This window comes from Capricornis sumatraensis, chromosome 3 (assembly GCF_032405125.1).
Source record: "Capricornis sumatraensis isolate serow.1 chromosome 3, serow.2, whole genome shotgun sequence".
NCBI lineage: Eukaryota > Metazoa > Chordata > Mammalia > Artiodactyla > Bovidae > Capricornis > Capricornis sumatraensis.
The window spans coordinates 50,915,432-50,930,785 of NC_091071.1; the positions used below are offsets into that span (position 1 = coordinate 50,915,432).

Sequence of the window (15,354 nt, forward strand, 5' to 3'; positions counted from 1 at the left end):
GATGAACCCTGACATTAATGCTAAGTGAAATAAGCCAGTTACAAAAGGACAAGTACTGTGTGACCTAGAGTATGAGGCACCTAGAGTATTCAAAGTCATAAAGAGAATGGTGGTTGCCAGGGGATGGGAAGAAAGGGAAATGAATTAGTGTTTAACGGATAGTTTCGGCTGGGGAAGATGAAAGTTTTGGAAATAAGATGGTAGTGATGGTTGCACAACAATGTGAATGTATTTAATGCCACTGAACTGTACACCTTAAAATGGTTTTTCTAACACTTTAACATGATTTTTTAAAAAAACAGTAAATTTGTGATACAAGCATCATGGTTCAGCAAACAAAATAAAACATGTTCCAAAGATGAGACCTGCCTGATGGATGGTATTGCTGCTGCTGCTAAGTCGCTTCAGTCGTGTCCGACTCTGTGCAACCCCATAGACGGCAGCCCACCAGGCTCCCCCATCCTCGGATTCTCCAGGCAAGAACACTGGAGTGGGTTGCCATTTCCTTCTCCAATGCATGAAAGTGAAAAGTGAAAGGGAAATCACTCAGTGATGTCCGACTTTTAGCGACCCCATCCATGGGATTTTCCAGGCAAGAGATGGATGGTATTACCATTAATTAAAGAATGTAAAGTGAAAGTGTTAGTTGCTTAGTTGTGTCTGACTCTTTGCTTACAGACCTCATAAACTGTAGCCTGCCAGGCTCCTCTGTCCATGGGTTTCTCCAGGCAAGAATACTGGAGTGGGTAGCCATGCCCTTCTCCAGGGAATCTTCCAAACCCAGAGATGGAACCTGTGTCTCATGTCTCCTGTCTGAGCCACCAGGGAAGCTGTGATGAAAGAATGTTCCACATCAAAAAAGATATTTGTTAGCAAATAAAGGCAAATGACTTTTTTTTTTAGCACAATTCAACCTATGAAGAACATAAGACAGGTATGTGACTCAAGTGGAAAGGGGTGCATCAAGCCTGAAATATTAGCCATTAAAAGCACCAAACTCATTTCTATTGCTTCCATTCCATTATGCCAAACAGTCTGGTTATAATTTGGATCTGGCTTTCATTGTAATTTGATCAACACAGAAAAGGTCAGGATCAGCAGGCTCTAGGGTCAGCTATCCTAGACCCTTCATCATTTCTCTTAATACATTAGTACTATGGTTTTTACATAGCAGTTTATTAGCAAATTGTGTGACTCAGCACTCCAGAGTCGAATCACTTCTAGACCGGATAAACTGATTTCAACCCTAAAAAAGAATCAGATGTTGAAACCCAAGAAGCACACTATGGTCCTGCTAAACTGTGGATAAATCTGTGGCAAGTTGTCCCCTTCCCCAAGTGACTCTCCTCTCTTAATGCACATTTTCCATAATGCTGAATTGTAATTGCCTATTATCAGACCTGTGGGGCTTCCCTGGTAGCTCAGTGGTAAAGAATCTGCCTGCCAGTGCAGGAGATGCCAGTTCAATCCCTGGGTTGGAAGATATGCTAGAGTACGAAATGGCAACCCACTCCAGTATTCTCACCTGGAAAATTCCATGGACAGAGGAGCCTCACAGGCTACAGTCCATGGGTCTCAGAGTCGGACACAGCTGAGCATGCACATACATTAGACTCCATTCCTTGAAAATAGAAAATGGATATTTTATCTTTTATCCTTAACAACTAGTAAACTGACTAGAAAAAGGAAAGAACCCAATAAAAATGTGATATGTGAAAATCCAATTTAGTATGACATAATTAATAAAAATTCTTCTATATAAAGTTTTCCTCTAAAGTTTACAAGTGGAAAGCTAAGCAATACCAGAGAATGTGAACATACTTATAATTCCAAACTCAATTCATGTTGCAGTTACAGTGGTTAGGCCATGTTTTCTTGAGAATGCCCGTGAGAGTGGCATTCAAACCATATAATGTGATCTGCGTGAAAGCCCAGACAAGCCCCAGAGAGCGTACGTCTTTCCCCCAATAACTTCTCCAGTATAATAAAGAATATGGAAGAATTATACTTTCACTTGCCAAATATCTAGGACTGGTGTAAGTGCCATTCTTTCCACTACCCATATTCTTCCTGTTGTTGTTCAGTCTAAGTCATGTCCAACTCTGCTACCCTATGGACTATAGCCTACCAGGCTCCTCTCTCCACAGGATTTTCCAGACAATACTGGGGTGGGTAGCCATTTTCTTCTCCAGGGCATCTTCCCAACCCAGGGATCGAACCTGCATCTCTTACCTTGAGATGAGGAGCCACTGAGCCACCAGAGAAGCCCCAGATTCCTTCCTAACGTCCTTAAGTTCTGCTCTTTCACCTAAGGCAGCATTCAGACTCAACAGCAAAGTACCCAGATAAGGAGTGCCATAATAAGGTATCTATTGATACAACCAAACACAGAAATGATAACTCTGACAACACAGGAGAGCATTGGGATAATGTAATTCAAGCTGCAAGAAAAACAACACCAGATGTGAACGATTTTATGTTCAGCATAGATCCCAGTGTATAAGAGAAAGTAATTCCTGGCCTATCATATGCAATCAGGATGACATTATTCGTTAACCTTTAGGTCTTAATTTTTCTTTTTTCCTCTTTTTGGGTCAACAACACATCCTAGGGAAAATATGAGCTATTTAATGTTCTATCAGTTAAGAGAACAGACTCCAGGGCAGATGGCCTGACTTCTAATCCTAGTTCTGCATTTACTGTGTAACCTGCAAATCACCCAAACTCTGTTCTCCAGTTGTCTCATATGTAAAATGAGGACAGTAACTACGTCATGGGGTTGTTATGAGGATTAAATAAATATGCAACAGTGCCTAGCGCACAGTAAATGCCACTTTATTGTTAATTATGTTTATGTCATACGTAAATGAAATTTTTGATAAACATTAAGTTCTACCTTAAAAATTATTAGTAAATGCTGATAATCATAAATTTCATACCTGGTAATTATGAATTACATATCTGCCACTAGACCATAACTGTGACTTTCCCTACCTCATACCAAGACCTTCACACCAAGAAAGGCACAAACTTGTGCCAGCCCTGACCAGCTTTGAATTTATAAAGACCTTGCGGTAAAATCTTAACGCCTCGCAGGGAAGAAGAAAGAATAGATTCGGACAAAGCTATTCAAATGGTAATAAGTTCACTTACGAATAAAAACAAAAAAAGACTGAAGGAGGTTAAAGAATAGGAGTACATACTATGCTGAATATTGCCTCCAGAGTAAGCAAAGACCATACTTTTCTCACAGTGGCGTCCAAATTCCAGCCTAAGGCAAAAATTTTTTTTTTCTTTTACTGTAGCGTACGTAGTGTTTAGAACTAAATGCTACGTAGTCGAATCTGTGCTCTCGTAGTCGAATCTGTCTCCGCTGTATCAGTAGCCATGTGACCTTGCAGACGTCTTCTTACGTACAGGTCTGGGAGAATTGCTTGAGCGCACGCAGAGCATTTAGGGAAAAGACAGCCTTTGCGATTGTACTTATTCTGAGTGACGCCCTCCGGGAAACAGCTCCTGACCCTGGCGACAGGACCCTGGCCCCGTGCTCATGACATCACTTCCGGGGTGGCAAGTTCAGGCTTTCCTGCGCCTGGTAAAGGGCATTCAATCGGCTTTGCACGGAAAGGAGATGAGTACTAGCTACTAACGTTGACGAGTAAGGTGGGTGAGATAGTTCAGCCCTCTTCTCTCTGTTGCTTTCGCGCGGCTAGAAGAGCGGTTCCGGTTAGAATCCCTCGCTGCTTAGAGCAGAGACCAGCGCGGGCCAAGTCCCCAGACAGACCAGATTCATTTGGGACCCAGCTTGGCTCCAACGAGAAGGGCTTCGCACAAGCTTCCTTGGCTGGATTTAGTGACTGTAAATCTAAGTTTTCATGGTGCGTGTGTTGGGACTGCATCCTCTGCAGCTGTCCTCTGTGAACAGGTCGCTCATCTCCAATCCCTGGACGCCCCCCTGCTCCTGTGGAACAGTAAAAGTTCCAATATTTGCTCCCCACCCCCTATTTTGTCCACTAGTGTGATAGAGAAAGAATCTACTAAATCTCTAGAAGGTTCTAGAACAAGGTAATTTGGGAGACATGAGATTAGATACTTGGCAGTGTGAAAAAAACAAAGTGCTTTAATGATGGACAGCTGTTATTGGAGAGAAGAGGATTTGGGGAGATCTCTGTTGGTGGCTCACTGATAAAGAATCCCTGAGTGGAAAAGATCCCTTGGAGGGGGAAATGGCAACCCACTCCAGTATTCTTATCTGAAAAATCCCATGGACAGAGGAGCCTGGCAGGCCACAGCCTATAGGGTCGCAAAGAGACACAACTGAGCACACATACTAGTAGGATAAACCTGTGGCAAAATGGAGATTTAATTCGAAAAATTGCAATTAATAGATAAAATAGGTATTAGGTTATGGTCATTTTAGTTGAGGTGTTCTTTTAAGATGAGCTTAATGAGAACGCTTGTGTCTAAACTTACACGCCTGAATCTTACTGTGTATTTAATGCGAACTCTTGTTTTTCAACCACACGATTAAATTTTTCGTTTGAAAGATGTTTCCGGGAAACGGGATGCATTAATTTTCATTAGTTTTGCTTTGCCTTTATTGTTTTGACTTTTTAAAACAACAATTTGTCTTAATTTTGGCTATAAAAATAAATAGCACTTTTCAAGGGATTATGTAACTATTGTACTGTAATATTAGTTCTTTTATAAAGAATAATCGTTTGCTAAGAGCAGCATACAAGTATTAGTAATACAGAAATTTTATATATAATTTTGTCTATATAATGTTCCCTTTAAAAGAGCATTATATTAATTCATAATTATTTATATTAACAGTTTCTTACAGCCTTTAAAATATTGTGCTAACTTTTAACAAAACTTTCCTAAATTTTTATAAAACTATATATTGAAAAATAAACCAAGTTTTCAGGAATTTTGCTTTACTGAAAGGGCTAGTGGCAAATGTCAGGTCCAAATAATAGTTTGTTTCTTTCTCCTCTAGGAATTACCCGTACAGTAAATATGCTAATATTGAATAAGACAGCAGGAGTCTTTTTTAAACCATCAAGAAGGAAAATTTATGAATTTTTAGGAGGTTTTCATTTTCATCCTGGAAAACTATTTCTTCATAAACTAGTATTGGGAATTGAAACCAGTTGTGATGATACAGCAGCTGCTGTAGTGGATGAAGCTGGAAATGTTTTGGGAGAAGCAATACATTCCCAAACTGAAGTTCATTTAAAGTGAGTAGGCATTATCTTGGTAGTTGCCACTTTTTTTGAAAAATAAAATGAAATAAAATCTTAATTTATTACATATAAAAGGCAAATTTTAGGATCTAATTTCTTCTTTTGTGCAAAAGTCTTAATAACTGATGTAGAAAACCTTACACCCTTCAACCTGGCTTTTAAGAACCTCCACAGTAATTTCCTGACCTTAGCTAATCCTGTTGCCAAAAAGAAACAAACTTCGGTGTTTCATGAATTCCCATGGCTGATTCATGAATTAGCCATGAATTCCCTTCAGCAATGCCATTTCCTTTTGTCCAGCTGTATGTTTCATGGTCTCCACTGAAGTCCTAGGAAAGTATGACCTGACCTACAGCCTGTGTTAATCACTGAAAAAGAAAATCCTATATCCACAAATATAAATATATATATATATATGTCACGTCGATACTTAATAATATACCGTTGTATTAAAACACAGAATGGTGCCAGGTTTATAACCTCAGCTGTTTCCAGAGGGCCACCAGGCAGATTGCATAAACAAATGGGCTGGGAATAATGTAGAAAATAACTGTAGGAGGTCTACTCCGCTCCAGCCAATTGTTGCCATACAGGAATGTAGGCCTTGTGTTATTTGATCATAAGAATTTTCAAGAGAATGGAAATCCAGAATGTTATGGTAATATCTCCCAAATTTTAAAAATTAGTAGGTAACTCCAACTTACTAAAATACTGTGCAGTACAACTACGCCTTCAAGCCATTGATTTCCAACGTCTGAGTAGTGGAAAAGGCTGGCGTTTTGAGACCATAAACTTGTATTTGAATCATGAATTAGCAGTCGGTATTGGCTCTGACTTTGGAAAGTTCCTTATCCTCTCTGAATCTGTTTTTTTTTTTTTTAATTGGAGGATAATTGCTTTACAATGTTGTATTCTGTTCTGCCACACAACACCACGGATCAACCTTGAGTATACATATGTCCCCTCTCCCTTGAATCTCCCTCCCACCCCTGCCCCTGTCCTACCCCTTTAGGTTGTCGCAGAGCACCAGGTTGAGCTCCCTGTGTTATAGACAGCAGCTTCCTCCTAGCTGTCTGTTTTACACATGGTAATATGCTTCAGTGTTAGTCTCTCAATTTGTCCCACTCTCTCCTTCCCCTGCTGTGTTCCCAAGTCTGTTCTCTATGCCTGTGTCTCTATTCCTGCCCGTTAATAGGTTCATCAGTACCGTTTTTCTAGATTCTGTATATATGTGTTTATATAAATATTTGTTTTTCTGTGACTGCTTAACAGGCTTTAGGTTCATCCACCTCACTAGAACTGACTCAAATTCATTCCTTTTTATGGCTGAGTAATATTCCATTGTATATGTATGTGTATGTGCACGCGTGCATGTGTGTATACTGTGTATACCACAACTTCTTTATCCCTTCATCAGTCAGTGGACATCTAGGTTGCTTCTGATTCTGTTTTCACATCCATAAAATAGGAAAGATAATACCTGCCTTATGGGATTGTGGGTTGCATGATACTTATAACAACAGAATATTATAATTAGAAATAGTATACTTGAAGAGGCAGAGTAGGCCTCTAATGGTTACATACTATATGAATGCGGCTGTGGTGGGCCTTAATAAGGCGCAGTGAAATACTAGCAAGTCCTTGCCTCCAAGAAGCTTAACCTAATCTTTGAGACATGATATATAGAGCTACAAGGACAGTTAGCAGTGCAAGGCAGCATAAAGTAAGTATCACAGAAGTAGTACAGATAATAACTTATTACCATACCTCAGTTTCACAGTCCTTTTTCTATTTTGGGGTTATTGGACATCTGAACAAAGGAATGTTAACTGCACCGAAAAGCCTCCCCTGACCACTTTATCTGAATTAGGTACTCCCACCCAGTTTATTCTATATCATCATGTCCTGGTTATTTTCATAATAGTTCTTTTCATAATTTTTATGTTTACTTAAATAGTCCCCCAAATAGACTAAGCTCCAAGGTGATGGAGGCTGCATCTGTATTAATCACTACACTGTACCTAGTGGCCGGCACAACACTTGACATGTTGCATGGGTCAGTGGCCTTGAGAGACAGATAGGCCTTCAGTGAATGGAGATGGAAAGACTATTGTAGACTGAGATAGTCTTATTGGCAAAGGCGAAAAGGTGAGAAAGTGCTGGACCAAAAAAACCTTTCAGTTTAGCTAGGGTGTAAGTCACGTGAGAAGAATATACAAGCTGTTTGATACCAGCTCATCTCAGCATGTATTGAACACCTACAATTGCAAGGCAGCCTCTGAGGCACTGTGGGTACAAATATACGATTTTTTTCCTCTGAGCAACTTACCATATAAAAGGGTTTAGATTCTGATTCAGCCACTGACTAGCTTGAAGACCTTGCACCATTTTCTGTGACTCAATGTCCCTATCTGTGAAATGGGGATAATAATGGCTCCTAGCTCATAATATTGTTGTGAAGATTAAATGTGAATTCTTTTAAAGTATATAATGTAGTTCTTGTCAAATAGGAAGGGCTGCAAAAACCCCATCTATTACTGGTAACAATAGTACTCCTCTTTCTGTTATGTATTAGTGAAGAAGACAAAGAGGCAAACAGGTTGTTGTAAAACAGCATGTAAAGTGAAGTAATAGAGGTCTGCTCTGGAGAGGAGTTCCTTTCTTCCAAGCCAGAGACCTGGAGGACAATCTTGACTTGTCCCTCACTACTCTGAACCCAAATCAGTCATCTGGTCATGGTAAATCTACCTTCCAAATACGGAAAATTTCCTTTCCCTTTTCTCAGACTTAATTCAAACCCTTATTGTTTCTTGTCTGAACTCCTGGCTCTAGCCTTGAGGCTAAATGGTTTCCATGCCTCTTTATTAGCTTTATTCTTTGATCATCCATTTTCCATACTGTCTAAAAATTATTTGATTATTAATTGACTTGTAGCAATCATTGTTAATTCTTTGAGAATAAAGCCATTGTGTTTTTCATCTCTTTCATCTCTGAGGCTTAGCATAGTCCTTAAAATACATAGAAGAGGCACAGAAAGAAGGGAAGTGTAGGGGGAAGGAAGAAATACGTAGAAGGGAGAGGATTTGGATTTAAAGTCTCCCATATTCCAGTCATCACTGCTTTTTTTTTCTGACAACACAGTATAGTACAACTCCAAGGATCGGATAAAGTATCTGGAGAAGTATAGTTAGAAGGCTTTGAACAGAGTGACTTAATGAGTGAGGGCTTTTTGAAATTGCTGGTGACAGTCAAACAGCCTGACCTCATCAGTACTTATAAACTTAATTAAATGTGGAAAGTGAGGAAAAGGAAGGAGATAAAGATGAGCTTTGAAACCTGAGCAGTTTGGACGTTATTGATGCCATCAACAGAATTGAGGAATATAGAAGAAAAAGTAGCTTTAAAGAATTAAGGAAAATTTTATTACAATATGAATGTGTTGAAATAAGGTAATTCCTCTTAAATAGCTCCCTCATTGACTGACACATACATATTTTAACTATTAAATAAATCATTGAATGCCATTTGTATAGAACCTGCAGATCTTACAGCATCAAATCATCAAATAGTTGAAGTTCTCTTTTTGAGAGTAGAGGTATATCTTGCAGACCGTCTACATTTTTGCTCTGCCTTCTGATCAGTCACATGCTGGCAGTTTTTTTGCTAACAACCTTTGCCTTCTAATTCTTTACTCTTGACATTTGGAGTGATCGTCCACTGCTTGTCCTACATGGACCAAAAATCAAAATTGGATTCTTGGATTAAGATTGGATTCCCAGACTTTATTTCAGGATTGCAGGCTGTCTACTGTCCTACCATGAGCTCAAGTGCCGTGTGTTTAAAAATAAACTCGGCTTCATCACAAAACTGTCTTCGTGTTTCTGTTAGGATTTCTTTTCTCCCAGTCATTCCGGCTCAGGATTTACCTTTGATGGCTTGGTTCCCCCTTCCCCTGATATCCAGTTAAAATTATTACAGTTTTCGGTTCTTGGTCCCTTTCCATTCTCATGATCACTCAGTTTAAGATGTAATAACCTTACACAAATACTTTTGCAATAACCTCTTTAAAAATCTCCCTGCCTGCATATAGATTCCTTCTCCCAAAATCCTGATTTCCTTTCCTAAAACCCAATTTTATCCTGTCCTTTCCTTATTTAAGACGTCTTCCTTAGAATGCTTCTCAGAATTATTTTGGTGGTTTGATTTATCAAGAAATAAATCTGTGGGAGTTTGTTGTGTACAATTTTGCAAAGTCAGCAACAGTAAATTACATCCTTAATCATTGCATGTTGAGTTCTTATAATGTACTACATATTATAAGGCACACATAATTAGAAAATGCTTGACTTACTGATGTTTTTAGCTATATAATGATAATTTGAAAACATGCCTTCAGCCATAATACATACTTTTTCTTCCTCTATTTTTATGATCTTAAGCTTATAAAAGTTGGGGGTTTTTTGTGTGTCTTTCAGAACAGGTGGGATTATTCCTCCAGTAGCTCAACAGCTTCATAGAGAAAATATTCAACGCATAGTACAAGAAGCTCTCTCTGCCAGTGAAGTCTCTCCAAGTGAACTCTCAGCAATTGCAACTACCGTAAAGCCAGGACTTGCTTTAAGCTTGGGCGTAGGTTTATCATTTAGCTTACAACTGGTAGACCAATTTAGAAAGCCCTTCATTCCCATTCATCACATGGAGGCTCATGCACTTACTATTAGGTTAACAAATAAGGTAGAATTTCCATTTTTAGTTCTTTTGATTTCTGGAGGTCATTGTCTTTTGGCATTAGTTAGAGGAGTTTCAGATTTTCTTCTTCTTGGAAAGTCTTTGGACATAGCACCAGGCGACATGCTTGACAAGGTAATTATTTAAGAATTAACATCTCCATTCTTTTTTGTTAGGTGTCTGTTTCAGCTAAATAGTAATAGATGAACTATCACTATTCATCTAAATATTTCTGGATAATATTAAACTGAAAATATTATGTGAGCAAAACAAAAAGAGTAGTGTATAATTTTATGAAAGATTCCTTCTTACCCATTCTGAATAAGATGATATGAGGTTTACATCAGTATATAAAGGCTCTAATAGTTTGCATATATTACATTTATGATTTTAGTCAAATAACATGAAAGAAAGTGCTTTGTGAAGTGTAATGTGCCTTTTAAAACTGAAATGAGGATATATAAAATGACATGACATTAAAGATGCACAATGTTTTATTATTAAATGTTATCATTGCTGATACCACTGACAAGCAGATTTATTCTCCTTTGTTTTAGCATTCTAAAAATGACTTCCTTATATAAGAAACCTGCTTCTATCAAGCTGAAATTCAAAAGAAATAGGGCAGGTTCTTATTCTGAAGTTTATAATTGAGCAGTCATTGTCATTTTCAAACCTATTTTCCATCCCCAATAAAAGAGCAAAAGTAGATAGGAAGGCAGTGATTGGCCACTATTGATCACTTGTCAGAAGGAGCAAGATGTCTGTCTTGACCGACCACCAGATATAGTCCTTAGTTGTAGAAGTATAGCATGTCTTATTCATCCAGGGTAAAAATCATTTCCTTTGTATCTTGGTTTCAGAATGTATAGTTTCATGATGTTACAAAATTTTTTGTTTGTTTTTGGTAGGTAGCAAGAAGACTTTGCTTAATAAAACATCCAGAGTGCTCCACCATGAGTGGCGGGAAGGCTATAGAACATTTGGCCAAACAGGGAAATAGACTGCATTTTGATTTCCAACCTCCCATGCAACGTGCTAAAAATTGTGATTTTTCTTTTTCTGGACTTCAACATGTTATTGATAAGATGATAATGCAAAAGGAAAAAGAGGAAGGTATATTTGTAATTAGTAAAGTTGGACTGATAAGTAACACTGGATGGTACCTAAAAATACCTGCTCATTCCTGCAGGTATTGAGCAGGGGCAGATCCTGTCTTCAGCTGCAGACATTGCTGCTGCAGTCCAGCACACCGTAGCCTGCCACATTGCAAAAAGAACACATCGCGCTATTCTGTTCTGCAAGCAGAGAGACTTGTTACATCAGAGTAACGCAGTACTGGTAAGCCTTGTCAGAGAATAGCAGTAATCCTTTACAGTGTGCTCCTTTCCTTTCCAGAGCTTAATTGACCATAAGCATAGGATGAAAAGATCTTTATGCCATATGTTGTCCCTGACAGTAAGAGATTATGTAGAATAGAAACTAACAGCCATTTCTTGTACAGGTGTGGCTCTTATAGGACATCTGTACAGCATGTGTGGCAAAAATGTTCAAGGCTGCATCTTACTGAATTTAAAAGAGTGTTTACAGTATGAAACAAAATGGAGTATAACTGCTATCATTGTTTTAGAAAAATGGACTGTTTCCTTCGAATTTATGTTCCTTTGATGAAATCCCTTTAAATGTGCTTAAAAGGCTCGATAAATTTCCTGTGTCACTGTATCTTAAACTTCATCCTTTTGAAAATTGTAAAGTGGGAAAATATTTAAACAGTAGGTTCACAAAATGGAATATTACACAAATATCAAAGGTAATAGTTTAAGAATTATGTAGTAAAATTTAAAAAATGCTTATAAGCAAAAACTACAGGGTCTAAAATACTGTATAATGATTGTACTGTGAGGAAAGGGTTAGAAGAACATGTACAGAAATGATAGTGATCATATGGTAATATTGAAGTTTTTTTTTTTCTTTTCCAAATGTTTATTATATAGATATACTACTTAATCATTTACCCACCTACCAAAATGTGATATTGTCTTACTGTATAATGCCAGTATTTTCCCCAGGTTTAGCTCACAGCTTACCTCATGTTCGTGTGTGATATTTGTTCACTTTGGTTGAACTTTTTCAGGTTGTATCTGGAGGCGTCGCAAGTAACTTATATATCCGAAAAGCTCTGGAAATTGTGACAAACGCAACACAGTGCACTTTGCTCTGTCCTCCCCCCAGACTCTGCACTGACAATGGCGTTATGATTGCGTGGTAAGCCACAGGGTATTTGTGGCTCACTCATAATTATGTAGATACTAATTGCTATTTCATCATGCTAAATTTTCTTCCTTTAAATCTTTGGCTAGTTATTTTATTTTTAATGCTTCTTATTTAGGAATGGTGTTGAAAGACTACGTGCTGGCTTGGGCATTTTACACAACGCAGAAGGCATCCGCTACGAACCAAAGTATGTGGTACCATTCATAATCTCTGTGCAGCTGTACCATAAAAATCAAAGCCTGAATTTTGCTTTTACAGTTAAGGTTTTCATTGACATTCTAGTGGTACTTGAAGAAAGATTATATTAATTTTTTTTCTTCTAACCTAGGTGGTAGATAACTTACAGGAAATATTTTTGTTATAGCAAGAAATTATACAAATGTTGGCCAATTATAGGTTAGAAACACGGAGTAGGTAAGGATGATGAATGCTTTCGTTTGGGACCAGAATGGAAACCATGTCCGTGACCTGGACTTCTGCAGCGTCAGGACCATCTCAGCACCAATTGCCATGCTGAAAATAACAGAAATGTGCAAAAAGTATTCAGGTGTGAGACGGGGTTGTGAGTATACATCTCCACAGGATGCTGAGAAAGTGCCAAAAGATAGTTTATTTTCTGCAGTCCTTGGATTTCCCCTCCCAAATTGAAGTTCCTAGGAATAGCACAGTTTTTCAATTTGTTATCAAGTTCTGGTCTAAGTTAATTCTGGAATAGTAAAAATAGTAAAGCATGATTATATTTCATAATCTAACGTAATTCTGTTTTAGTATTGTTTCATCTGCTGTTTCAAAACTTTTCAGCATTTTAGTATGTAACTATCAGCCACGTGAACAATAGACTATTAAAGCTGATCATAAATGGACAGATTTTAGTTAGTAGTGACAAAAAGAATCCCTTTAGTTGATGGCCTAGCCTCAGGTGGAATCCACCATCTGATCCAACATAGCCTTCTTGTGGCAGTGTTGAGGCTGGAGATGATGGCTTTTAGGTTGGGGTCCAACTGAAGCCTAGCATATGCTAAACACGTAAAAAAAGCAGGAATCTGAGGCCAAAGTTATTTACTGAGGAAGAACAGAGGGAGAGGGTAGGATCTAAAGCCTCTCCTGCCACCAGTGACAAAGGAACGTAGAAAGGAACGAGCCTGCTTTTGAAACCTCAGAGAAGAGCTGGTGGAAACCTGGTGAATTTCTGAAGTAGGAATGGATAGTTTAGCTGTATGGTAAACTTTTTAGCCTTTTAGCTTTGTAGAGCATAAAGCATTTTTTGTAATTTTTTTGTTTCAGCTTTTAAGTTATTTACAGTATTTGAGAGCAGTAGAACTCTTTCAAAAACATCTCAACCCCAAACTCACTAAATTGTGTACATTAAATATGTATAGTTTTTAACATGTCAATTATACGTCAAAGAGATTTATTTGTGCATTTTTTTTCTTTTAGAATAATGAAAGAGGTTTTAAAATATTGCCAAATTTAGATTTCCAGTCTTCCTTTACCTGTTTTGCTAGTTTGAGGTTCCACTCTATATGTATTCAAGAACCACCATCACATATGATAGTTACACACTAGATGCATATATTTTTTGTCAGAATTCTAAACAAATAGTTTGCAGAACTAGTGACAGATCAGTAAGCAAATATTTGAAATAATGTGATTTGTCTGGTTTTGATGCAGATGTCCTCTTGGAGTAGATATATCAAAAGAAGTTGGAGAAGCTGCTATAAAAGTGCCACGATTAAAAATGAAGATTTGATTTTTGCTTAAAAAAAATCCCTAAAGGTTTTTATTTTTTTGTATATAAAATATATAATATTAATTGTTCATCAAGACTTTATTTGTTATTACTTTTCTTATGTTTGATGTTTAACCTGCTCTTCTGAGAGACAACAATAATAGTCTTACAAGGGAGTATAGCGGTTTGGTTTTTCTATTATCAAAAACCAAAATAAAACATCTTGTGAGGAAAATAATATACTGATATTGGCAGGTGAAAAGAAAAATCTTGGGAAAAATTGTAGCAGTTCTGCTAAATCATGGCCCCATGTTAACACAGGCATAGATCTTTTCCCATCTCTCTCATATCAGAATAGTATAAGTTCCTATGGAAACATTACACTGACTTTTCTAGTGAGACAGCAATGTTTGAAAGGCGATGGCACCCCACTCCAGTACTCTTGCCTGGAAAATCTCATGGGCGGAGGAGGCCGGTAGGCTGCAATCCATGGGGTCGCTGAGTCGGACATGACTGAGTGACTTCCCTTTCACTTCTCACTTTCACGCACTGGAGAAAGAAATGGCAACCCACTCCAGTGTTCTTGCCTGGAGAATCCGAGGGACAGGGGAACCTGGTGGGCTGCCGTCTATGGGGTCGCACAGAGTCGGACATGACTGAAGCGACTTACAGAATTCTAGGACAAAACAAAAGGAGACTTTCTCTAATAGAATGTAAGTTAATAATTATAAGAATATATATTAGTAAGTATCTTCTCTGGAGCAAATGGGATTTCTATACATTTCTTAAGATCCATCTGAGATTTTAAAAAATGTGACATGCAAGTAATCCCTCAAGGGTGTATTGTGCTTTTTAGTTGGCCACATATATTAACATTCTTTATTTCAGAAAGTATATTTAATCGTGAAAATACATGAGATGAAAAAGGTTTGGTTTTTTGGTTTTTTGATAATGTCCTTTGAATCTGAACTTTTACTGCAGATATCATAACAGTTCATGACTTTTTTTCTGCCCAGATTAAAGGAACTGAATGTACTGTCCTTTGAATATAAGGATGATGCCACCATCTGTTCAATGTCCTTTGAGAGGTTTTGCTAGTAGAGATCTATGTTACACCATCCATAACTGGATCAAGTTGTTAAAATCCATAGGGTCACAAAGAGTCAGACACAACTGAAGCGACTTACTGTGCGTGCGCAGGTAAGAGGCAGGTGATTTGATGAATTGAGACCTTTCTCATTTTACATATAATTTTTAAAAATAAAAAAGATGCAAAGTAATAAAAATAATCTTTATTTTGGCCCTGTACTTAAAGAGAAATACTGTAAAGTTTTAAGCATGCTAGGATGGTCTGTCTAGGCCAAGATACTCAGG

General features: G+C 37.8%; 1 protein-coding gene across 2 annotated transcripts; it reads left to right on the plus strand.

Annotated features, from left to right (window-relative positions):
• The first annotated feature begins 3,604 nt into the window (after positions 1 to 3,604).
• Positions 3,605 to 14,010, plus strand: OSGEPL1 (O-sialoglycoprotein endopeptidase like 1). Of its 2 annotated transcripts, XM_068968264.1 has the most exons (8): positions 3,605 to 3,663; positions 5,003 to 5,243; positions 9,725 to 10,112; positions 10,889 to 11,093; positions 11,170 to 11,318; positions 12,112 to 12,242; positions 12,367 to 12,438; positions 13,923 to 14,010. In XM_068968264.1, exons 2-8 carry the CDS (start codon positions 5,023 to 5,025, stop codon positions 13,999 to 14,001), a joined length of 1,245 nt encoding a protein of 414 aa, XP_068824365.1. In that variant the 5' UTR covers positions 3,605 to 3,663; positions 5,003 to 5,022; the 3' UTR covers positions 14,002 to 14,010. The 2 variants fall into 2 exon arrangements, with proteins under 2 accessions (XP_068824365.1, XP_068824366.1); XM_068968265.1 differs by lacking the exons at positions 3,605 to 3,663; positions 5,003 to 5,243 and adding an exon at positions 7,857 to 7,987.
• Positions 14,011 to 15,354: the final 1,344 nt, after the last annotated feature.